This window comes from Periplaneta americana, chromosome 1 (assembly GCF_040183065.1).
Source record: "Periplaneta americana isolate PAMFEO1 chromosome 1, P.americana_PAMFEO1_priV1, whole genome shotgun sequence".
Lineage (NCBI taxonomy): Eukaryota > Metazoa > Arthropoda > Insecta > Blattodea > Blattidae > Periplaneta > Periplaneta americana.
In genome coordinates this window covers 78,766,165-78,790,873 of record NC_091117.1, presented here as the reverse complement: position 1 = coordinate 78,790,873, position 24,709 = coordinate 78,766,165, and the positions used below count along the sequence as shown (strand labels likewise).

The following is a 24,709-nucleotide window of genomic DNA, read 5'->3' as shown; positions in this document are numbered from 1 at the left end:
GTTCTCATTCAGGTAGGACTGTTTAATGAAATGTTTTATTTCACTTTAGTTATACTGTTACTGAATTATTCATATATGAACCCTTTAAGTGGGATAATTCGAAAGTCCTTTACTCTTCAGATGCAAAACATTTCTAATTGCTCTTCATTATTTCAAGAATGACCTCAAATTAGCTAGACAAAATAATCTTCAATGTCAAGACTGAAGAAGTTACCTTTGCAATAATTTCAAAAAAGAATGACAGGTAATACGAGGTCATTTTCGTAAAAATAAAAGTAACGAAATGAAATACTGTATATTACTGTTACACGTTTATGTACAGTTACATAATTTGCATAGAACATGTATTGTGTACAGCAGTGGCAAACAAAAACCAGACCGACCCTTGCAGCTGATTTCAGAGTTACTGATTCAAATTTTGCTAGTCACAAAACACACCCATCTTGTATAATTAATTGTAACAATGAAATTTATTGCATTTGTTCGATTCTTACCATCTTTTGTTTCCTTCAGTGCCTCAAACTTACAGACGAAAAAACTTTGAGAGTTTTATTTTCATCTGGCATCAATATTACATGTCTACCTCTATTCGGCAAAGATAATTGCGTATTTTTACATTAAATAGCAATACATACCTCTGGCTTCATTATCCATTTTGAAATTACCACAGTTTGACACAATACACAGCACAGGATTCTTCTGTATCAGCTGCAAGGGTCAGTCCGGTTTTTTTGCCACTACTGTACATCCCCCCCTCCCCCTTAACATTTAAAACTACTTGGCAAGGAATAATAGTCTTGCTTCTGTTGTTGAAATCACAATTAAAGAATGAAGATAAAATGTTGAAATTATTAAATTTACAGTTTTATTTTAAATCTCGAAGAATGAAATTCTATCATCTTCCTTACAAGAAAGCATGAAACATGTTCCAAAATCTTGTATGCTGTATAGAATACGAAAAGTCGTTCCTCTACAGAGAATGAATGCTTGGATACATTTCCTACAGTTAGTACGAATGAATATAGTTTATAGACACGAAATTATATAAATATTACATTTCAGATATGAAATAGTGCTGCAAATGAGTACTGTTTACACTACATTTTTGTATAATTTCTGTTGGAATTATCCTTTCTACTGATTGTTATTTTTATCATTTATTTATTTATTTTTGCTTATTTATTTTAATTTTAATCCTCAATATAGTATCGTGATTTGTGGGCTTGTATTTTCGATTTCAAGGGTGCTTAGATATTTTTGCTATGTTCTATATTATATCATATTATAACCAAATACAAAATGTCTTGACATTAAAGACATTTTGTCTGATGAGTTCGGATCCTGTGTTATCACTTTGACTCTCACTTAAAGGGTTAAATGAGATCTCTAAAAAAGTTTTTAAGTATGCAGAACCAATATTATTTGATCAATGGCATCAAGAAATTCTTCCTGTGGACCTAAATTCTAAAAATTCTAAGCTTTTGACTGTAACAGTAATCTCTCTTGTTTTGTGATTGCGCTTTGCAAAATAGTTGCATTGCATGTTCGCGAACTTTTTCCTAATTGTTTTGTCCTTTATTTGGTTTTAAGTACCTACTTTTAGTTCTTTATGTGCATCACTGAATCATCTTTCAGACTTGAGTCTGGTTATATTTTAATAAATGCTGCTAAATTTAATCACAAAACAATGTTACAGAACTGAGCTGGGAATGAAAAATGTTTCCTAAAAGTGTTGCTGAATGAATTCGATTATTAGTTGTTGCTGTGTGTGTCTGTGATTATTTTCATATATTTCGGGAAATGTTAGAGAATGGAATTTGTTGCCCATCGTTGTTTGTTTCCTACACAAACCACCTGGGCTGATGGTGTAGGTAAGTGCATGAAATCGTAGCCCTTCATATATCAGTATTTGAATTGGCGGGCTTCACGAGCATTCAAACCTGTGTATGTGAATGAGGGAGTAGATGGGGTCTGAAAGTTGAGTGGAAGTGCAGGATGATTTGAGGAAAATTATTGCAAGTTTCTAAGTAAAGAATTTCTATCAAAGTACTACTCAGTGGTTTATAATCAATTAATATTAAAAAATGTATTAGTATGCTGTGCTTTCTTTTTCCAATCTAGAAGTTTACTTGGTAATTTTTAACAATGGTCTTCTATTTAATTATCTGAGAATTTGGTCACGGATTCTTTACACTTTACATTGGAACTTGCAGTACTAATGAAAGCCCTGTAATTTCTTTTCTTAGCTTAGTTTCTAGTGGTGTTTTGATCTTTCTTATTTAATTGTGTATTCAAGTTAAATTTGTTTATTTCCTCTATAATTCATTTAAGTTGGTTGAAATTTGTAGAATTGTAAATTTGAATATCGTAATGCAATATTTAATACCTAACAAACTTACAAATGACATCCCAATTTTTTTGTATTTCCATTAATTTAACATAAAATATTATGTAATTTCTGTACTTGTGAAAGATTAAATCTGTTGGAGATAAAATAGTTTGTCCATTAAGAATTATAAGTACATAATTGCATAACAAATGTAACGACATTCTTAAGATAGTTCAGCTATTTGTACAAGAAATTATACGTTTGAAATTTGACTCAGCTATTTGTACAAGAAATTATACGTTTGAAATTTGACAAAATTTATGATTTTTGTAGATAATAAATTTATCATTACACCACTTGGTTAAGATAATTATTTTAAAAATAAATTCATAGTAATGTTAACTGTTCCTTTCGAGAATGAATGACATGATGTAATGTAATTTTTTGAGTGTGTGAAGATTAGAGTGCAATAAATTATGGTGAACTGGTGGTGCCTTTTGTTTTCAATAAAGATTCATATTAGCAGTAAAATGCAGAACAGCTTTGTTTGCGAAATAAAGTGTAAATTCCTTATTTATGAAAATGGTGTTCAACCTGTAAATTTTTTTCGACTGCTAGGAATAAATTTCAGTTATTTTTACCTTACTAACATTGTAAAATACGGTTATGTCTAATGCAACTCTTCAGTGTCAAATCAAAAAAAAAATTGCGTGGCAATGTATAGTGGACACTTTGAAGCATTGCTTTTGGCTACGTTTATATTTATTATAATTAATCATATGTTACAAGCTGTAATGTAATATACAAGGGACAGTGTACTGTAATTTAAATGTATGTATATGTTACATGTGGGTGCTGCTACGGATTGGAAGGTCCAAGGTTCGATCCTTTGTGGTGATGGGATTTTCTCGTTGCCAAACTTCCAGAATGGCCCCGAGCTTCACTCAGCTTCCTATCAAATTGAGTACTGTACCAGGTCTTTCCTGGGGTCAGAGCATGGTGACGACCACACTAACTCATACTAGTGTCAAGAAAACATGGGCTCTACCTCCATGCCTCCCCCCACCCCCTAAGTGTGTTCATGGCATGTGAAGGGGCTACCTCACTGTTTATAGTGATTCATCCGTCGGATGGGGACATTAAGACTGGTGGCCCCTTTGATGCTGTTCAACAGGAGTAGGCTACATGCCGGCACTGGGTTTCCCCTTCTTCCATCCTCACCCATTCCCTACACTACACTTACATGAACACTTAACATACACTCACCCTAGTACATGACATAATCTTCACAGATACACATCATGCATAACATGCCTGCCGAAGTGGTGTGTAATTTGAAAATTGGTGACAGTCCTGCCATCTATCCGCAGTATGTGGAACCCGAATCATGCAAAGTGAAGTGGTTAGGCATTAGACACACACATATGTATGTATATACATACATATGAGATAATATTGCATATAATATTTTTCGCCAAATAATTTCATTCAAGAAAGCAGATACAAAAAATAATGCTGGAATGGCTATTTTGCATTAATTTGCACAGTCATCCAGCACTACAGTCGTGCATCAATAGCGAATTTAATTTTATGTCCTAAATGTTGAAAGTTAGAAAACATGTTGATTCAAGAAAATTTCTGTCTAGCATTATTTTAATATAAATAAAGAAAATTGGAACTTTAACCACCAGTACACCATATGGTGAGAAATTTGATGTGTGTATTAAGTCAGAGCAGTATAAGACATGTTACAAATTCCGTGAGAAGAATTTCATTCTTCATTCTAAGGTGATAAGGAAGCCTATCTATTTGTTGCACATCTTCGTCAGTTTATATGTGGTGCATTTTAACATCGCAATGTCTTATGCTGATCATACTATGAATGTATTTAAAATCAAATGTCATGGCCACCTTTAGTCTTTTAGACTGTTTGCACTATGCCTATTTTATACATTTTCTGCATCTATATGTAAATTTTACTTGTTTAAAGCACCTCCACTTAAAAGTATGTTTGCATTTTATTGGCAAGTGCGTGCTGAAGTTAGTTAAATAAAGTTAACTATGCATTGTCCTGCTTGCAGTTTCTTATTGTTCGATAATTGATATGCTTTTTCAAAATTCAGTAAACAAGAGAGAAATTGGCAGTTACAAAATTAGTGCAAATGAGCTAGAAGTAAAAGGATATGGTTAATCCAGCTGAGCATGAGCATGTACATGCAGCACTTGTGGCTTGTCTGGTCTGTAAAGCAGATGTTATTAGTTGAAGCAGAATGTTTTGGATATCCCTATAGGAACACAGGAAACGACGAGAAATAAATGAATGCCATGATCAACAACGTGTGAACAGTATTTGGATCGCATACATGTGCAAGTGTGCGAAGTGGTGCGATCGTTATTGGCTTCAGAGCTGTCTCGTCTCCGTGGAGTGGCGCTGGAGCAACTGGAGGAGGAGTTGGAGGGCCTGCGTGCGGCTCACAAGGCAGAGCAGGAGTTGGCAGCCAACGGAGTGTCCTGGAATATGGGCACTGTAGCACGAGCCCCATCCCTTCGCCTGCCGCTTATGCTGGTGTGTGCTCTTCAGGCTGGACAGCAATGTAGTGGCATCAATGCTGTAAGTGTCCAAGTGTGAATATTTTCCGATTATCACAAAAGGAACCTCTCATATATATATATAAAAAAAAAAAAGACCAGCCTCATGGTCTAGTGGTCAGAGCTTCTGGCTATAGTTCATGAGGTCCCGGGTTTGATTCCTGGTTAGAGCACAAGAATTTTTCCTTAAAGGGGATTATTCCTGTGTTCGTCCATGGTCTGGAATTTAGGTTAAGTTTAGATTTAAGACCTCTCCTGGCGCCACATTATCATAATCATCCTATCACATCATCGGGGTAATGTAACTCCGCCTTCCAGGCGCCCCAACCTCAGAAGTGGGTTACAACTAAGCACGGCCAGGAGAGAAGACCAGAAGTGTCGAAAAGACAACCTGGTGGCATTGGATAAAAAATAAAATAAAATAAAATAAAATAAAAAGTCTTGCTTCAGTTAGTCGCATTAACCTCATCTTTGGTATAGGCATTGACTTACCTAACTGTGAACTAAGAGATCCCGGGTTCGATTCTCGGCTATAATCTAAGAATTTTAGGAGTACATAATTGTACATCTTGATTACACAACTACATTACTTCGGAATATATAATTTCTTTCTTTCACGTGTTAAAACTAGGTTACCTTGTTGACTAGTTTCAGCCTGTTGTAGGCTATCCTCGGAACCTAAGTACATAATTATAGAATCTGGTGTTATTATTATTATTATTATTATTATTATTATTATTATTATTATTATTATTGTTATTGTTATTGTTATTGTTATTGTTATTATTATTATTATTATTATCATTATTATTATTATTATTTCACTATACAGTAACGGGACTAATGCTTACATATTACTAGTATTTTGAAGTTGAAGGGCGGACTCTGCTACTCTTCTATATATCAATGTGAGCAGGTTGATTTGTTGTTTTATTTCACCTGTACTCTGTTTCAAATTTGGAAATTTAGAAAATAGTGTCATAAACAGCTAGTAGGCACTCCTTAACAATGTCGGCATCTGTAAATGGTTTAATTTCTGCTTTTGTTGTCAGTTCGTTTTTGTGTGCAGTGGAATACCTACATTAGTTTCTGTTCAGATATTACGGACATTTTTAACAAATCAATTCTAGTCTTGATTGAGAATGTTTTGAATACTCATCAAAATTTGAATGCACACTATTGTAATGTCTTTTAAGATGAAATTGTTTATAACCAGTTATTATTAAGACATAATAAGTATTAGTACCGGTATTATTTATTAATTAATAGTTCAGAAGTGCATAAACTTAATAATTAAAACTGATGTCTGCATAAATAGTGATTATACAATTAAATAACCAATTTTCTATCATATAACTATTCAGTTTATTTTGGTTTAACTTACACTTCTGGTTTTAGTGCAAGTTTTCACCCTGTCACATTTATTTTAAACATTCAAACTTCTTTACTTGCTAAATTTGAAATTCTCTTTTTTTAATTCTACAGTAAACAAGTGTATATAAATCGTCCCTGCTGCTATATTCATCCAATTATCTTTTACAACAGACATATTTATATTTAAATTTTAGGTCCTCGTTTACATAATACTAAGCTTACTAAACTATTTAATGTAATAAATATCGCATTGAGGTTAACAGACAAACTGAATAGCTGAATCGATACATTCTATGCTTGTCAGCAAAATCGTCTGTGTAACCTCAAAAATAGCGGTCAGCTTATTTGTTTACACACATTTGTCAATCTAATTACATAATCAACATCAATTCCACTTTCATTAATTCAATCGCATGCACTTATTTTCATTCATTGCTATTATGTTTCTAATAAATTTATAACTTAGTACAATCCTGTCTAATTTGAAGTACCAGTATAGTATTTACCTATTTACCAGTTTATAATGTCTTAATTTTTTTATCATTTACCGGTACTAATCAGTAAAGCTATTTGCAAAAAACTTTTCTAGTGAATTATTATTCAGCTATTATAATTAACTTACGTCGTTATTACTTAATAAATTCATAAATGAATTATTATCAATTTTATTAAAACTTCGACATTATTAAATCTTATTTTCGAAATATGACTACCATTCTTACTTAGTTAATTATTAACTTTTCTAATAGCAGGAAAATTGATTCATTGTTGATGCCTACCTCATATCAAGACATAATAAACATATTAGACATGACACTACTATTTTCTTTTTTAAAGAAAATGCGTAACTTACGTGTCATTGAACACCTTCGCTGGTAGTAATGATGCAGGGTAATCAAAGTTTTCTCCAGTTGCAAATTATTACAGAAATTAAAAAATAATTCTCAGAAAAAGAATAGTAACAGTAATATTAGTTCAAGAGCTGCAATAAATGTTTTTGTGAGTTGCATGATGAGTATCACCGATTTAGAGTTTGTTGTAAAGACTATCATAAGGTATAGTTAATTGTCTGCCACTTGATACAGGTATTCTATTACTCCGTCACCATCTTCGAGAGTGCTGGATTGAGCAATCAGGGTAGCCAGTATGCCAGCATTGGTGCCGGTGGTGTCAACCTTCTGATCACCATCATTGCCATTCCTCTTGTGAACCGTTTTGGTCGCCGACCATTGGCTCTTGCAAGTTGCTGGTCTGCAGCCGTCTGCCTAGTCATTCTCTGCATCTCTATCACTTACATTGTAAGTTCATGTTCTACTATCATTAAGGTTTTTGTTTGAAATGCTAGTCTGTGTGGTATATATTTCAGCAAAAAAATACTTTTACTAGTTTTATTCCCATCTGTTAGTGGTATATTAAGGTATTTTTAATTTTTGCAAACTGATTGAATGATATTTTTATAGTTTTTTACAGAACAAAGGTCAAGATATAGCTGTTAGGTTTTGAAAACAGAATATTCTGAGTAGAGCTATAAAGTATTTCATTCTGCATTTTTGTACCTGTCTGGTACAATACTGATGAGAGAATGAAAAATAGAACATTTATCGTTAAATTTTAAACTGCTTTCAATTTGTAAAATAAACAGCGAAAATACTATAAGGATTGATAATAAGCAGGGTGACTAGAAACCGGGACAGTTCAGATTTTCACGAATGTCCCGGTGCCCTGAGAAAGTTTTTTGGGATGTCTAAACATCCCAGTTTTTAAGAGTGGCCAGGTTAGCTAGGTACAAAAATTATTATGAAGTATTAAATTTTTATATGAAATGCAAGAGTGTACAATGTAAAAGTTCATTTAAGTGTAGTTTTGCGTATTCACTCATAGATAGCTTCATGTTATAATGCTTTACTTGAGACCAAGAATATAACAAGACTCTGTATTATCGCTGACTTCAGAAGCAAAGAAAGTCGATTGTAGCATTCGAGATTCTTAAATTTGGCAGTTTGCTCCTTGGTTCTTTGTTGCCAGATGCTGATTTCAACTTTGTGCATTTACTAGTGAGGTTTATTTTTTCAGTTTTAAACTACAAGTGAACATGCCTAAAAGAAAATGTGTATTCAGCAATACACTAGTCATATTTTCTTTTTATAAGTGAAACAGCCTTAACGATAAAGTGGATTGTACTATTTGCCATTCTATGATATCCATAGCACATGGTGGTCGTGTTGACATTAAGGACCATATTAGTAAAAAGAAATATAAAGATGCACCTCAGACCTTCAGTTAGCTGCTGAGGAAAGCACTTTCGCCTATCATTCTGTGTTTCATAACAACAGTTTCCATTCCATGGATTGTACATCTGTTGTTATTTGCCAACTATTTGAGAGGCTTAAATTCTCTTGTGCCAGAACGAAATGCGAAACAATTGTAAACATGTTGTCTTCAGATGCTTGGAAAGATTTCCAGCCAATTTAAATTCTGCGAAGTATATATCAGTACTATTAGACACCTTTAACCACAAAGCAGTGAAGATAGTTCCAGTATTTGTGCATTATTTTGATCCTAGAGAAGGTATCATTACTAAATTAATCGAACTAACAAATTTTCCAATTGTTATCTTCCTGTATTTTAACCAGAAATTTAAAAATAATTTTGTACAAAACACTAATCCAACTGTACTATTATATGGATCAGAAACATGGAGCTTAACTAAAAAGGAGAAACACAAATTACTGGTTTTTGAAAACAAAGTGTTGAGAGAAATTTTTGGTCCAATTTTTTACTCTAAAACAAGTGGTAAATTCGACATAATAATATTCACAAACTTCATAATCAGCCGTCAATTTTAGATTTAATTAATACAGAGCAGAAGATTAAATTTGGTATGTTATATGTATGTATGACTCCAGCAGCGCAAAACAAATATATATATGAACACCTTTAACAACAGAAGGTCACTGGGAAGACCTCGAAGTAGATGGAAAGATGAAATTCAGAAGGAATGCATGAAAATGGGAATTACCAACTGGGAGGAACTAGGAAAAGACAGAACAGAGTGGAAGCATTTTGTGAAATCGACATAGTCAACATGCTCCATAATGTCTTTGATTGATTGATTGATTGATTGATTGATTGATTGATTGATTGATTGATTGATTGAACAAATGTTCCAAATTAACTTTCAGAAATCCAAGTTGAGTACATAGAGAAAATACTGTTTGAGAAAGTAATTGCTTTCGCAGCAGACAACACAAGCACTAATTTTGGCGGCATAAACCGAAAAGGAAAAAATAATGTAAGGCTGCAAAACAAACTTGCAAAAAATATATTGGGAGCTGGATGTGGTACACATGTGCTACATAATAGCATCCAGACAGCTGCAGATTGTCTTACAACAGATGTTGAAGTTATCGTCTACAAGATCTTATCTACACAGTTGAGTCTCTGAAGGAATTGTGTGAATTTGCAGAGGTTGAATACAGATCTTTATTGAGCCACACCAAAATTAAATGGATGTCTTTATTTCCTGCACTTCAGAGAGTCATTGCTATGCTTGATGGTTTGAAATCATAATTTATGTCAACTGAGAAGTGCCCACGTATTCTCAAAGATTTCTTTTCAGACAGAACTTCTTTATTATGGCTGCAATTCCTGGCTGACCAACTAGATGTGTATCATAGGACTATAAGACAAATGCAGTGAGAAGAGTTGTCTTTGTTTGAAGTTTCTGGTTTGATTGAAAACCTTTGTGAAACTCTCTATCAGCAGGAAGGCAAATAGATTTGTCATCTCAAGTGTCTGGAACATTTTTTCAAGAAGTGGAAGAATGACTCATCTCCAAGCAAAAGTTCTTTGCTGCTACTGTATCATTCGACAGTTGTGTTGACTAGGCCTATATAAGATGTAATCAAAGTGTCTTGGGTCTGTTTAAGAAAAGTTCCTAAATGAAGTGATGTTGAGGGTTCAGTTGCTCTTTTTTTTCGAACTATGAATCTGTGATATGTTTAAATGAGAATGTGTTGTTTGATTAATTTTTCCATGTACGAAACATCATCCACCAGAACATTCAGAATTGGATTACAAGAAAACTTAGTGTCTCAGTGCTGGATAACAATATTCCAACAATGTAGAGAATCTCACATCAGTGTTGACAATGTTTCCAAAATGGTAGAGTTTGTATCTGTTTATTTGTCTATGGTTTGTATTGAGTCTTCCTGGGACCACTGCACCTGTTGAGCAGATATTCAGTCTTATGAATATAGTATAGTAGTATAGTATTTATTAGCTGTCGTTATAGCAAAAGCTAATGACATTGTCAAATTACACGTGTGAAATTATCGTGCAAAAATAAAAATTATTCTATTACAACACTAAACATAAAACAAAATGATCACAAATACTCCTTAGAGTTTACAATTGAGAGTCAAGATTATCAAAAATAGGCTAATATCTAGATGAAAATTGTAACACACTGATCACAAATATTATTTGATTTTCTCCGTTTATATACAATAAAACAAGAATTAACTTAACAATTTATGAGAATTTCCTAATATATTACAAAATAATAATAATAAAATTCAGAGAAAGAAACCTAAAAAATATCTACAGCTTGATTTTCTAATTTAAAATATTCTTGCACAGAATACAATGGGTTTCTAAGAAGCCATGTTTTCACTTTGACTTTGAATATGTCAAGTGACCTTTCCTGTTCTTCCTGTGGTAACATGTTGAACATTCTACAGCCCAACATGTTAGGACTGATACTGGTCCGAAGAAAAAAGTCGTCTTAATGTAGAAACTCTAAAGGCTGTACTAGTTGTTAAAACACACTTCAGTCATACATGTTCAGAATTTTACAACTATCTTACGAAAAACCAGAAGCTCCTGGAACAAGTCCAGTACTAGTACTGGTCCGAAGAAAAAAGTCGTCTTAATATAGAAACTCTAAAGGCTGTACTATTTGTTAAAACACACTTCAGTCATACATGTTCAGAATTTTACAACTATGTTATGAAAAACCAGAAGCTCTTGAAACAAATCCATAGTTCTGAAAAATATACTTGAGGATGATATTGCATTATGTGAGTGTAATAATTTGAAATTTATTTTCTGGTGGGGGGGGGGGGGGGGAATGGGGGTGGAAAAATGTGCTGAAGAAAATTGTTACGGTTTTTCAGTTTCATAATCTGGTCACCCTGATAAGTAATTTATCGCTATATTTAAAGTAATATAGTCAAATACTGCAGCTTTTATAAATTAATTCTTTTAGGAAAAATTACTAGAAAGGTAAAAATTTAGTTCTAGTCACGATAGCAGAATGAGTCACTTCTTCCAGGTAAAGTGACCAAGTACTGTAAATTATTTCTTTACAGTCTTTCTTATAGCAACCAAAACTCGAAATGTCTGAAATGAAATTTTTAGGTTTTTAAATGATTCGTGTATTAATGTTCTTGTTACTGTTGTTATTATTGTTGTTGTTGTTATTGTTATTATTATTTATTAGTATATGTTATTTATTATTTTCAGAATGCAGTATCGTGGATGCCATATTTTTGCATCTTTGCCGTCCTCTCTTATGTTTTCTGCTACGGGTTTGGTTTGGGCCCCATTCCATACTTCATTGGCTCAGGTGAGTCCTAAACTACTAAAAATATGGACATACAGCGTGTTTTTGTTTCTTCTTGTGAGGTAAAATTAATTTATCTGCACTATGACTGCAATATATAAAATTTGTTTCAGAACTGTTCCTAGTTGGTCCCCGTCCAGTCGCCATGTCTTTCGGCAGCATGGCCAACTGGGGTGGTAACTTCATTGTTGGAATGACTTTCCCCAGTGTCCAAAGTATGATTGGTCAATACTCATTCCTTCTCTTCGCTGCTTCAACTGTTCTTTTGGCACTATTCCTCAAGTAAGTAGAGTTTGAGTCTGCATTAATCTTTTGTATTGCATATATAAATATTTTCCCATATTGAGACTAAAAGAAAGTTCCTCTTCTATCCCAAAGTAAAATGATCAATTGATAATAATTTTCATCCAAAGTATCTGCCCCTAAAAGAAGTGCGCATGCAATGCAGAATATGGTATCGATTTACAGCTGAATTGATTTTAGACATTAATATTCAGTGGAGAGGAGCTTTGCTAGAATTATTTTAAATATATTTCTAGTATTGTATGTAATTGACTTTCCAAAATTTTTAAAGTTTATTTTATTATTTATTATAGATTGTGATTTTATTCCATAGTTTCTTTAGATTAATCTATTTAACTTGAAAGGAATTTAGTCTTTTTTGTGTTCGGGTTTTTTAGGAGGCAATAGGATTAATTTCTTTTTATAACTGGATTTTTTAGGAGGCAATGGGATTAGTTTCTTTTATGGTTGGGCTGTTTAGGAGACAAAAGGATTAATTTCTTTTTATGGTTGGGCTTTTAAGTGCCAATAGGATTAATTTCTTTTATTATTTAAGTGTGCCACTTATGAAGTTGATTTCTTGCATCTTCGTGCACCAATATTGTACCTCTTTTATCATTGTCACAATAATGTAAAAAATTATAGTACAAAAAAATTGCAGTACAATACTTAACGGAAACAAACCATTCTACTTAGCATGATTCGAATATAGGTCACTATTGGAAAGTCAAGCTTTGCATTATCAATTTCAAGAAATTGAAACAGAATCAAAGATAATACAACATTATAGAAAGTTTTTTTATTATGATTTATTTGTTTGTTTATTTGAAATCACTTTAAGGGGAGTGATGAGTGAAATTTCCATTTTATACATTTTTCAAGCAAAGTCCTTAATTTTTTGTACACATAATCATGGTGTGATACTGTACGTAATGATGTGAAGTTTCATTTTTGTGAGTGAATTTTAGTTATTAATACAAATATTTTGAAACATTTGCATATACTTCAAAATGAAATGTGTTGCTCAATTTTTCAGTAAAATGTTTGACTTTTTTTTTTTTTTTTTTGGCTGCAAGAACAGTGGGATATTTAGAAAAACATGACTTGTTAGTTTTCCTACAAAATTTATAACCACTGCATACCTAAAAACAGAAATTTTCCATTGCCACTATAAATATTCCATTTTTTATTTTAAAGAAGTACGGTATTCATTTAATCATTTTTTTATTTAGAAAAAGTACGGTATTCATTTAATCATAAATCCCATGCGATTTTTGTTAACCAGAGTAAGAACATGCAGTGAAAATTTCATGTTCCTAGCATCAAAACTGTAAGAGCCTTTACACATCGAACCTGACGAAATGTACTGAGAAAAAAGTGTGAGAAAACAGCTTGTAAAATTTGCATGGAATTGAAGTTCAAGGATGCAGCCATTTATATATTGTGTAATTTTTATGCTTTCGAGCACCGCAGAAACTTGAAACTTGCTCAACATATAAATAAGACATTCCTGATTCATTTGTTACAAGAAAACGAAAATGTGGTTTTTTACTGAAAATGACCAACATTTCTCTCCCCCTCCCCTCAACTGTTAAAGTAATACCGAGATTGTCTATTGGGAATGGTACTGTTGCATTTCCATTTTGTTGCCATCTAGTGGCTATATCTGAGGTAATGTCTACCATCAGATCTTGTAAAATAGTTTATAGTGTAAGTAGGAAACCAATCTGGCATTTGTCTTTTAAGAGTCTTGGAAAAATAGATTTTAGATTCAAAGAAAATTTGTTTTAGAATTTTAAGTTTTCTGTGTTATTGCCAATTTGATGTTACTTTAAAATTATTGTATGTATGAAAGTCTTATAATCCTGGCTAAAGATATTAAATGTGATGAGAGATATATGTAGTATTTTCAGAGTCACTTTTCAATTTGTACATTTTATGTAGATTTTTAAGAGACTAATGTTATGGAAGTAATATTTTGAATCGAATTTTTACTGAACATTACAATTACTCAGAATTATTAATGTTCCCATACCGGTAGCAGGAATTTTTTTTGTGGGAGGGGGGGAGCTGTTACTAATTATGACATGTTGTAATTTTCTGTGCGATTACTTTCATATTTTAATATTGTAACTTAACATTGGAAGTTTAGACAAATAATGTATTTCTGGTCCAATAGTTAAAAGAAATTTATTATACATCAGTAATATTAATTAAAAAAAAAATTGAAAGTTACTAGATTTGGGCCAATATGGTATATAACTCTACAATTAATGTAAACGTCGACTCTGATTTGGATTGTTTAGTCAACTGTCCGAAGACAGGTCAGAACCTTACAAGTGATACAAACAAGGCACAATTCATAAGGCAACTAGACCAGGAGATAATGGGGTAGGGTGGCCAGTTCCTTTACCCCTCCATTGCAGCATACATTATCGACTAACTACATATTACACTAATAAAACTTCAGATGTCTGATTTGGATAAGGAAATAAATATATTTACCTTCGTTAAATTCAACATCACTACTTTGTCCATTGTGCAGTCTCTGGGAAGAAATGGGCCAGAATCATGAGCAATGCCCAGTCATTTCTTCTGTGTGTGAAAAATATTGAAGAGCAAGACAGTTAATGGCTTTATTGCCAAGAATCAGCGTGAGTTGATAACATCACCATGTAATCTAACACAAATACCTTTCTTCATTGCCTGGTGTTATAACTAAGTACGTTCTCCTTCACAGATACTACTTGCCCGAGTCTAAAGGTCGTGATCCATGTGACATTGCTGAAATGCTCAAATATGGTCTCCGTAGTCAGATTAATGTAATTCCATCAGCTTCGAAGCTCAGCCGTCATCGTAACTCGTCTGTCTGTGCACCTGACACAGCCAGCATGTCATCTCGTCATCGTCGCATTTCAGACATCAAGAATCCAGATTCCCTAGTCCTCGAAATTCCATCCCCACTCTCCCCTGCTGAAGTTTTTGCCAATTCATCTGTGTTAGGCTCACCAGCAGCTATCATCCAACACAATAATTCCTACACCAACCTCCCTGCCATTCCCGAGCTCCCTGGAAAGAATACGACACTTTCTTCCAACATCTCAGAACCCATAATAAATGACACAACCTCTCCCATGTCCATCCATCCTGTGCTTTCCATGCCACGAATCATGCCTAGCATACCTGAGAACCTGGCTGGGGCCAGCAGCAGGCTCGAGGAAGTGCTGTCTGTGACGCAGAAGTCTGATGAGGCTGATGAACAGGGTAACAAGAGGGACAATTTGTAATAGGGTGGGATGGGAGGGGGGACTTATTTAATTCTTACCATAGGTCCAATTACTTACAACTTTAGCAGATGAGAATTGGAATATGCATGAAATTGAGAGGAGTGGTGAGGAAAGCAGTTGGATGTATAGCCATTATATACTTGAATAGAAAACAGATGGGTGATGTATGTTATCTGCAAGGGATAATTGAAAGTAGATAGATAAATAAAAAAAAGGATGACATTATAATCATTCATTTTAAGTATAAAGATTGTTAAAACTAATACAATCATAACTCATTTTATAATTTATTTGTCAACATCTTGTCAATTTTATAAAATGCATTTCTATTAGTAATGTCCTCCGTGGGATTTTATATTGTAAGTTTATTTATATAATAGTCATATTTAGTAGAATGAGATAGGTGAATTGACTCATTCACTTAACATACAGGGTTCGATTTGTAAGTCAAGTGAGAGATTAAAATATAATTTGTCCAATAAACTGTCTTCATATCAGTTAATGCCTACATTACTTAACATAATTGAAGGGTTCAGAACCATAGTGGGCCAAGCGCCATTTACTAAAACCATAGAAACCGAGGGTTAAAATTAAGTTACTACCATAATTCAATGGAAACATATAGCAAGTAATAAAAAGTATACACATTACAACTAAATGATATATCAATCTTCATTAAACTATGATATTCACTTAACTTTTACCCTTGCTTTCTCCATTTTTAATAAATGGTGCTTGGCCTACTATGGCTCTGAACCCTTAAATTGGTATTTATGTACAATTGGTAATAGAACTGAAGTCTTCAACAAATCAAGCCCTGTAGTTAATGCCATTATGACAAGTGTTAACAAGATTTGTTCAAAACTGAGTAAATTTGAGAGTTATGAACTACAGTTAACCTTGAATGTCATGTGATTGATATTATTCCTTATAGGCTCCATTTGTTAGCATGTCTGTAAGGTATCCTTATGCTTGCTAAATCCTTGTTAAATTTCAGATCAAAATTTACAAATCTTAATCCTTGTGTGTTACATCAAGACAGTTGGTGTAAGTGGGATGGGACCCATTATGATGATGATGATGATGATGATGATGATGATGATGATGATGATGATGATGATCTTACAGCTAATGACAAAATTTTCGGACTAGGCTGTAAATGTACCAAAAAAAAAGCCGTCATGTACTATTGACATTCCTTCTATTTAAAAACTTAATTCGAAGTAATTTATGGAATTACTAATATATATATATATATATATATATATATATATTTTCAAACTGGTATGGTATGTATTTAATAATATATTTTAACTCTATGAAATTAAGTAATTTTGAAGGTTCTCCTCTCTTAGTAAATAATTATTCTTTGCAGTCACTGTGAAATTATACATACTTAAGTGTAATGTCTTAACATAACTTGTAACATAATTAACCTAAATGGTACAGTTCGATCAACTCCCTGGAATGTAGTTGTGCATTCAAAGAACTCGTGGAACTGCACACGAGGAAGTTTTACAAACTATAAGAACTCTAAACTGGCTAATTTTGACCAATTCTTGACCATTCATATTGGGTGTCCTCTCTTCCACTATTTGAATACATTTATAGGAGCATATGGAAAAATCACTGACTAAATGTTATTGTTGTAATGACAATAGCTGTGCAACTAGGGTTCATAATTTATATACATATTTTAGATTTTGTTAATGCTTCAATAAATGCGTTTCTGGGGTAAAATTATCTCCAGCACCAATCGTGGGCTATGATATGAATGTATTAAATGACACCAAAGCCACTGTAAGAGGCTGGAAGCTTTGTTTTATTGTCATAAAAGTCAAATATCGTACAGTAAGTCCAAATTTTGTACTCCTATATGAAACTGAGAATCTGAGAAAAGTGAAATTGCTTGCGGACCTATTGCAATCACAATTTGTACTTATAATAACAGCATTTACTCTCTCTCTCTCTACCCTGTTTAAAAATTCCCCTAGTTTCCACTTTTCTCTCTATTAAAAGTAAATCCATATATAGAAGATAATAAGTTTTAAAGAATCACTGGTGCTTTTACTCTGAATGTGTGTAAACTTTGATATTGAAACCACAAAGCAGTATTTTTTGAGGTATGAAGAAGTGATTTAAATATGCACAAATGTATCGTGTATTTGTATGGATGAAATATGCTGGTTATGATGTACCTACATTATTTCCTTAAATTGCATAATATTGTAGATAATAGGATTTTTTACAAGTAAAATATTAATTATGAAATTGATTTTGAAGGCTTTTTATTTAGAGCAGCAGTTCTCAACTTAATAGTAGTATGTAAGGACTATGTAACTTGAAAAATCTGTACTTATGTTATATACGTGTTTTGTAATTATTATTAACTACACTTAATATACATCTTGATTACACAACTTTTAACACTATATCGGAATATGTATTATATGTCTTTTTCGTGTTAAATTTTACCATACCTGGTTAACACGAGAAAGACATAATATAATACATACACTTCATATTTCGTTTTGTAAATTGCAGTCTGACTGTTGTCATTTTTGTGCCAGTTGTGAACTGCTGATATACAGATTCACTTTTGTAAACCATTTCTTTCCCTCTTTTTCCATCCATAGTGAATAGGATATTAGAAAAATATTACTGTAACGATAGTGATGTCATTCAGCCAGTTCACCCAAACCGCTTGTTAAATTTGTCGCATTTCGTAGACCTGGTTGATATGTTTCAAGCTTAAAAACATCAACTTTTTTACAGTAAGGAAGGACATTAATTTTAACATGAAATTCTCTTACAACAACTTACAAAGGCTTTTAAGGAACCCACAGGTCGTTGCCGTCCTCACATAAGCCCACCATTGGTCCCTATTCTGTGCAAGATTAATCCAGTCTCTATCATCATATCCCACCTCCCTCAAATCCATTTTAATATTATCCTCCCATCTACGTCTTGGCCTCCCTAAAGGTCTTTTTCCCTCTGGCCTCCCAACTAACACTCTATATGCATTTCTGGATTCGCCCATGCGTGCTATATGCCCTGCTCATCTCAAACGTCTTGATTTAATGTTCCTAATTATGTCGGGTGAAGAACAAGGTCTTTTTCCCTCTGGCCTCCCAACTAACACACTATATGCATTTCTGGATTCGCCCATGCATGCTACATGCCCTGCTCATCTCAAACGTCTTGATTTAATGTTCCTAATTATGTCGGGTGAAGAACACAGTACCTCCAGTTCTGCATTGTGTAACTTTCTCCATTCTCCTGTAACTTCATCCCTTTTAGCCCCAAATATTTTCCTAAGAACCTTATTCTCAAACACCCTTAATCTCTGTTCCTCTCTCAAAGTGAAAGTTCAAGTTTCAGACAATGTCGCCTTAATTGCAAGAACAACGGCAGCATTAGCCGGAGCATTACAAGAATTTGAAGAAGCAAGAAAGTTAGGTTTGGAAATAAATGAAAGTAAAACTAAATACATGAAAACTTTAGAAGATTGGTAGAGACGCAAGATAACATTATATTTTATCAACGTGAATTTGAAAACTGTGCAAGTTTCAAATACTTAGGCACAATGATAACAAATAATAATGACATAACGTCAGAAATAAAAACAAGAATAATGGAAGGTAATAGGTGTCTATTTGGGCTCGGAAAACTATTGAAATTTAGCTCACTATATCTGCGAAAAAAATAATTTACCAAATCATTATAAGGCCGGTAATCGTGTGTGCCAGTGAAGCTTTGGTTTTAACAACAAATAATGAAAATATTTTAACTGTTTGGGAAAGGAAAGTTCTCAGAAATATATATGCACCTCATTTCGAAAATGGTTAATTCAGAAATAGAACCAATAAAGAGTTAATGGAAATGCATGGAGAGCTGAGCATAGTTTCCTTCATAAGAGAGGCAGACTCAGATGGCTGGGACATCTTGAGCGTGTGCCAGGAAACAGATTACCCAAACGAGCACTATACGGACACCCAGGAGTAGCAAGGAGAAGAGGACGATCAAGGTTGAGATGGCTTCAGGACGTGGAGGATGGTCTGCGGAGAGTTGGTGCAGGAGATGGAGACAATGGGCGCAAGACAGAGATGAATGTTTTCAATCGATTGAGGAAGCCCAGGCCCTTTATGGGCTATAGTGCTACATATGAATGAATGAAAGAAGTCAGAGTACTGGACACACTATTTACTATTTTATTAATTTGTTTTGTAACTATTTCCAGCTTAGTGCTAACGATTTCCAGACACAAAACAGCATTGGAGCATATTAATAAAAATTGTGTTATATTAAATATTTCGTCCTGTGAAAAGAAGGTAGGCCTATATGAATGAATGAATATATTTATCTTTAAGCAATATACCTTTTGGTGAGGCGGCACTTCACATTAGTATACAGTGCCGTCTTCCTGTTTTACAATGCCTCGTACAAGTCATTTAGGACATTACTTATTTTTAATTTATTATTGCAATTCTTCCTCTAGTCTTTACTTGTCTGTCATCAATTCTTCCACTACTTTACTCCTCACTCATTATTATACCAAAAATACTATACTTCTAATTTTTTACCTCCCGTCCTATATGATACATTTCCCCTCACTTCACGTCTCTAACTATTTGCACTTTTCACTGCTAACTTTTCCACATGGCTATTTTATTTAGGTCTTAGTTTTCTTTTTTCACGATTTATTTCCCCTCCACACCATTTCCTTAAGTCATATTATTTTTTCACCTTGTTTTCCCCTTTTCCTTCACTACTGCTCCCTGAACTATCTCCTACTTGCGTTACTCTACTTCTCATCAGCCTCAATTTAGATTTTAGTGCCTTCACCCACTTCGAATTGCTCCCATCTCATGTCCACTATTTCCATTCACTTGCTGTGCTTGCTGAATACCAGTTCGCGTCACTCCCGTTTCTTCTTCACATGATGTCACTGCCTGCTTTCCGGAAAATTTCGCTGAGTTTAACAAGTTTTCATTTGCATCCAATACTCTCTCCACACTTGTGTCACTAACCTCGCCTTTAGATAAGATATTCTTGATTTTTTCTTTCAAAATTTTTCTGGTCCTTCCCTTTTTATTTGAGCCTACAATCAGTTCCTTTAACGTTACTAGATACTCCTCTACACTAAAAACCAAATTGTTTATCCTAATTTTGTTCTTGATAAGTTTCGCGAATTGTCCATTTCTTCTTGCTGCTTTAAGAAAAGGAATTAAAACTCTTCTACTTCTCACTTTGTAGCTCCAGTCATTATCTATTCTGATCATTGATAGGCCTATATGCAGTGGTTGCCAAACATCACAAAATTGTGACGTAATAGAAATGCTACCTGGACACCACTATCGTAGGGAGAGGGGTGGAGTGGGTATTTCCTCAGGTAATGCAGAGAGTAACAATGTAGAGACGGACTGTGACCAAAAAACGAAAGGAATATTATAATCTTCTACTTATTAACTACACACACTTTTTTTTCCGTGTTAACTTTTATCCTTCTATTCATTATTTTTGTATTATTAATAAAATAAAATATATTTTCTTATTTACCATAAAAAGAACGTGTACTTTACATCAGCAGATATTAGAAAAACGTACCAGGCTAATCACGAAGTTGTAAATTACACTACATACATAAAAAACACGTCAAAGTATTTTACCCCGATTAAGACATACAAGCCAATATTTTTTATTCTTTGTTTATTAATGAAATATTCAAATTACACTACATATATCGAAGTATTTTACCCCGATTAAGACATAGAAGCCGATACTTTTTATTGTTTGTTTATTAATAAAATATTCAATTTATATGTAAGGGCGTGGTAGTCTTATATCAAGAAGAATAATGACAACGTACATTGTTCTTTTATACTTCATTTAAAATTTTACAACATATTTTTGCCATATATATAGAGATTGTAAGAAACGTGTTTCAAAAAATTTTCAAAATCTGTGCATTTTATTAAGGAGATATGTGATGGATGTCCTCAAACTATCATTGTTAAGGAAGTTAGATTAAGCGGTAGTATTGGTGAATTAAGAAGAAAATACCGTAGTACTGTAGCTTTAATATCTGTCATTGCTCAACTTTTCACATTTGAGTAGCCTGTATGTTACTTGGTTAATGGTCATGATGTCTTACCATCCAAATCATCCTACGATGTAAATTATTACTGGAGGCATGTGTGGAAGAGGAGTATCTCGGATTAAACATGAAAAAACAGGCATTTCTTACTGTACCTAACAGAAAATGTATTGCTGAAATTGCTAACACAAGTTAGAAGCAATGTAAGCATGCAGTAGATGATGTGACTTTTATCCTGTATGAAAGCGATTGTCTCACGTTGTGACATCGTGGTCTAAGGCATCCTGCCTAGGATTCGCATTATGGAATGCACGCTGGTTCAAGTCCTCATGCGGGAAGAAATTTTCTCATGAAATTTCGGCCAGGGTATGGGACCGGTGCCCACTCAGCATCGTGATGCACTTGGGGAGCTACAATAGGTAGCAAAAGCCACCTATAACAGCTGGGGGGATCACCGTGCTAACCACACGATATCTCCATTCTGCTTCAGCATGTGGGCGTGAGGCCAGCAGCCAGCTGGTCGGTCTGGGCCCTTCATGGGCTGTAGCACCATGGATTATTATGAAAGCGATTACATTCTATTAAGTTAAGAGTTCATTGTCTTTCCCATATGAAGGTTAATACAAACTGACGTTAAGGGATAAAGAAATGGTTATGAAATAGATGTAAGTGTGCACTGTTGTGAATGTTTTGACCAGAATCCCTTACTAAAGAATGCACTCTACAACTTGTCTTGTTACCACAAATACATAGTGAAAATAAAATTTACGTTTTTTCTTTGCTTTAATAAGACAAAATTAATTTTGTTATTAAGAAAGAGTTTGCAATATGTTTTATCTCACGTTATAAAGCTACACAGCATGATTTATGGTTCATAATTGTAAAATTCAATTATTAAATTGTATCCCCATACCTATATCAAATAAGTTATAAATTTAAAAAAATCCAAATACTTTATTAAACATATAAACAGCTATTTCTGTCAAGTGTGTGTATATACACATATTTTTATATACCGGTACATTTATTCTTCTTATGTACAGAGATGTTATGACGTGAGGCAGCGAGAAAACGGTGGGTTATTGGCGGCACGCTCCCTTTGCGATCTGTTAGAGATGCGGCATAGTAGATCCTCGGTTGCCATAAATGGCATTCGCTGTGGCCCTTAGTTATTTGTGATTTTCTCAAGTTATTTGTTTTTCATCTCCTAACCCCAAAAGTTGTTCCAATTTACTCATTGTAGAATTTCATCTCAATCACGTAATTTTAAAATGACCCCAAAGGCTATAAAGTTTCAGATTTTTTAATTTTCTTTGCAATTTTTTGTAACTATCTTTCATTATTATTATTATTATTATTATTATTATTATTATTATTATTATTAATGACGTCCCTAGTAAGTTGTCCATTTTCAATAACGATTGCCTTAGATTTCAATGGATTTATTTTCAAACCTATTTCTTGCAAATTGTTGAATAATCATAGTCAGTCATTAAAACATTAGCAGCAGTACTATCTTTACCAGTAATGACAAGATCATCAGAGAAATCCTAATATCATTACAGGAGCCATATCGGGAGTTAATCGATAACTATAAATATCTGCTACATCTCTTTCAGTTAGGTCATTTAGAATATGGTCAGTGCTCATATTAAACAAGAATGGTGAAACAGGATCACCTTGCATCACTCCTCTTCTTAATTGAATTGCTGCAGTCTGATTACCCCCAGTTTGAATGCAGGTAGTATTACTTACAAGCATGTTAAATAATAATTCCTGTATCCGGAGAGGCAGCACAGAACTTCGAATTGTAGATATCAGATGGTCATGCCCTACACCAGCGTTTCTCAAACTTTTCTTTTTATGGAACCCTTTTAAAGCTAAAATAGAACTGTGGAACCCAGCAGAATATTAGTGTGATATATATATATATATATACACACACAGGATGTTTCCGAGGTGGTGTTACAAACATTCAGGGATGATGGGGAAGGGCACATGTATAAATTTGAGATAAGGAACCATGTCCGGAAATGACAGTCGAAAGTTATAAGCAAAAATAGTTGTGTGGAAATGGAATTGTAATTTGGCACCACGTGCTCTCCTTCCCTTAACCTTTGAAACAGTCGTGGAAAGATGGTATGGGCCGGATGTCTCCTACGTGGGTACTTGCACTGATACAATCTGTGAGCTTGTCTACTGTTCCCATTGGCTCATCCGTATTCGAAATTCAGGTCTGCTTATCCCACTCTCGTGTACTCCTCCATTTCACTAGGACTAATCGACTGGACACTGCAACTTGTACACATACACTGCTGTCTACAGACGTGCATATCAGGACTGACCATGTCCGTTACACATTAAGTTATCTGCATTGCTTTAGTGTAGTTTCCTGTCCCCATCCCTCAGACAGCGCACTGAATGGAATACTGTAAGTATACAATGTAAACAACGTCAGATAAATACAGCATGTGTAAGATGTACAGATAAATACACATAAATAAGGTGTACAGAGGAATAAAATTATTTCATTTCCACACATCTATTTTTGATTGTAACTCTCGACTCAAGTCATTTCCGGACCAGGGTTCCTTATCTCAAATTGATACCTGTGCCCTTCGCCATCATCCCTCAAAGTTTGTAACACCACCTCGAAAACACCCTTTGTATTTATATATATATATATATATATATATATATATATATATATATATATATATATATATATAAAATCACCAAGTATATTTTTACCACTAACATTACACATTTTTATTGATGTCACATATTATACATATTAAAAAATTATATTGAACTATATTTGCTGTTATTACAAAGATTAGTAATCCTGGCTTAGTTTTACCACTAATATTAAACATGTTTTTGAACTCACACGTTATACATACTCGTATTTAAAAATTATTTAATGTTTCTGAAATATATTTACTATTGTTACAAAGATCAGTAAATATATAACAAGTATAAATGAAATTAAGTCCACTTGCATTGTTAACACTGTTTTGTAATTCACACTAAAATTCAGGTACTTAATTTTTTTAAGAAAAAAACACCTATTTGAAATAGATCAGAGGGACGAGTGTTTTTTTTATGCCTTCATATTTCTTTAA

The 24,709-nt window shown here is 33.5% G+C and overlaps 1 protein-coding gene across 4 annotated transcripts in view; it reads left to right on the top strand.

Annotated features, from left to right (window-relative positions):
• The window catches only part of LOC138697101 (solute carrier family 2, facilitated glucose transporter member 1-like), a 299,093-nt gene extending 281,331 nt beyond the window's left edge, over positions 1-17,762 (top strand). For all 4 annotated transcript variants that reach the window (XM_069822708.1, XM_069822696.1, XM_069822714.1 and 1 more), the window contains 5 exons: positions 4,735-4,940; positions 7,378-7,590; positions 11,819-11,921; positions 12,032-12,200; positions 14,941-17,762. In XM_069822708.1, the coding sequence (XP_069678809.1) occupies positions 4,735-4,940; positions 7,378-7,590; positions 11,819-11,921; positions 12,032-12,200; positions 14,941-15,487 (1,238 nt within the window). In that variant the 3' untranslated portion in view covers positions 15,488-17,762. The remainder of the gene's footprint in view (positions 1-4,734; positions 4,941-7,377; positions 7,591-11,818; positions 11,922-12,031; positions 12,201-14,940) is intronic.
• Positions 17,763-24,709: the final 6,947 nt, after the last annotated feature.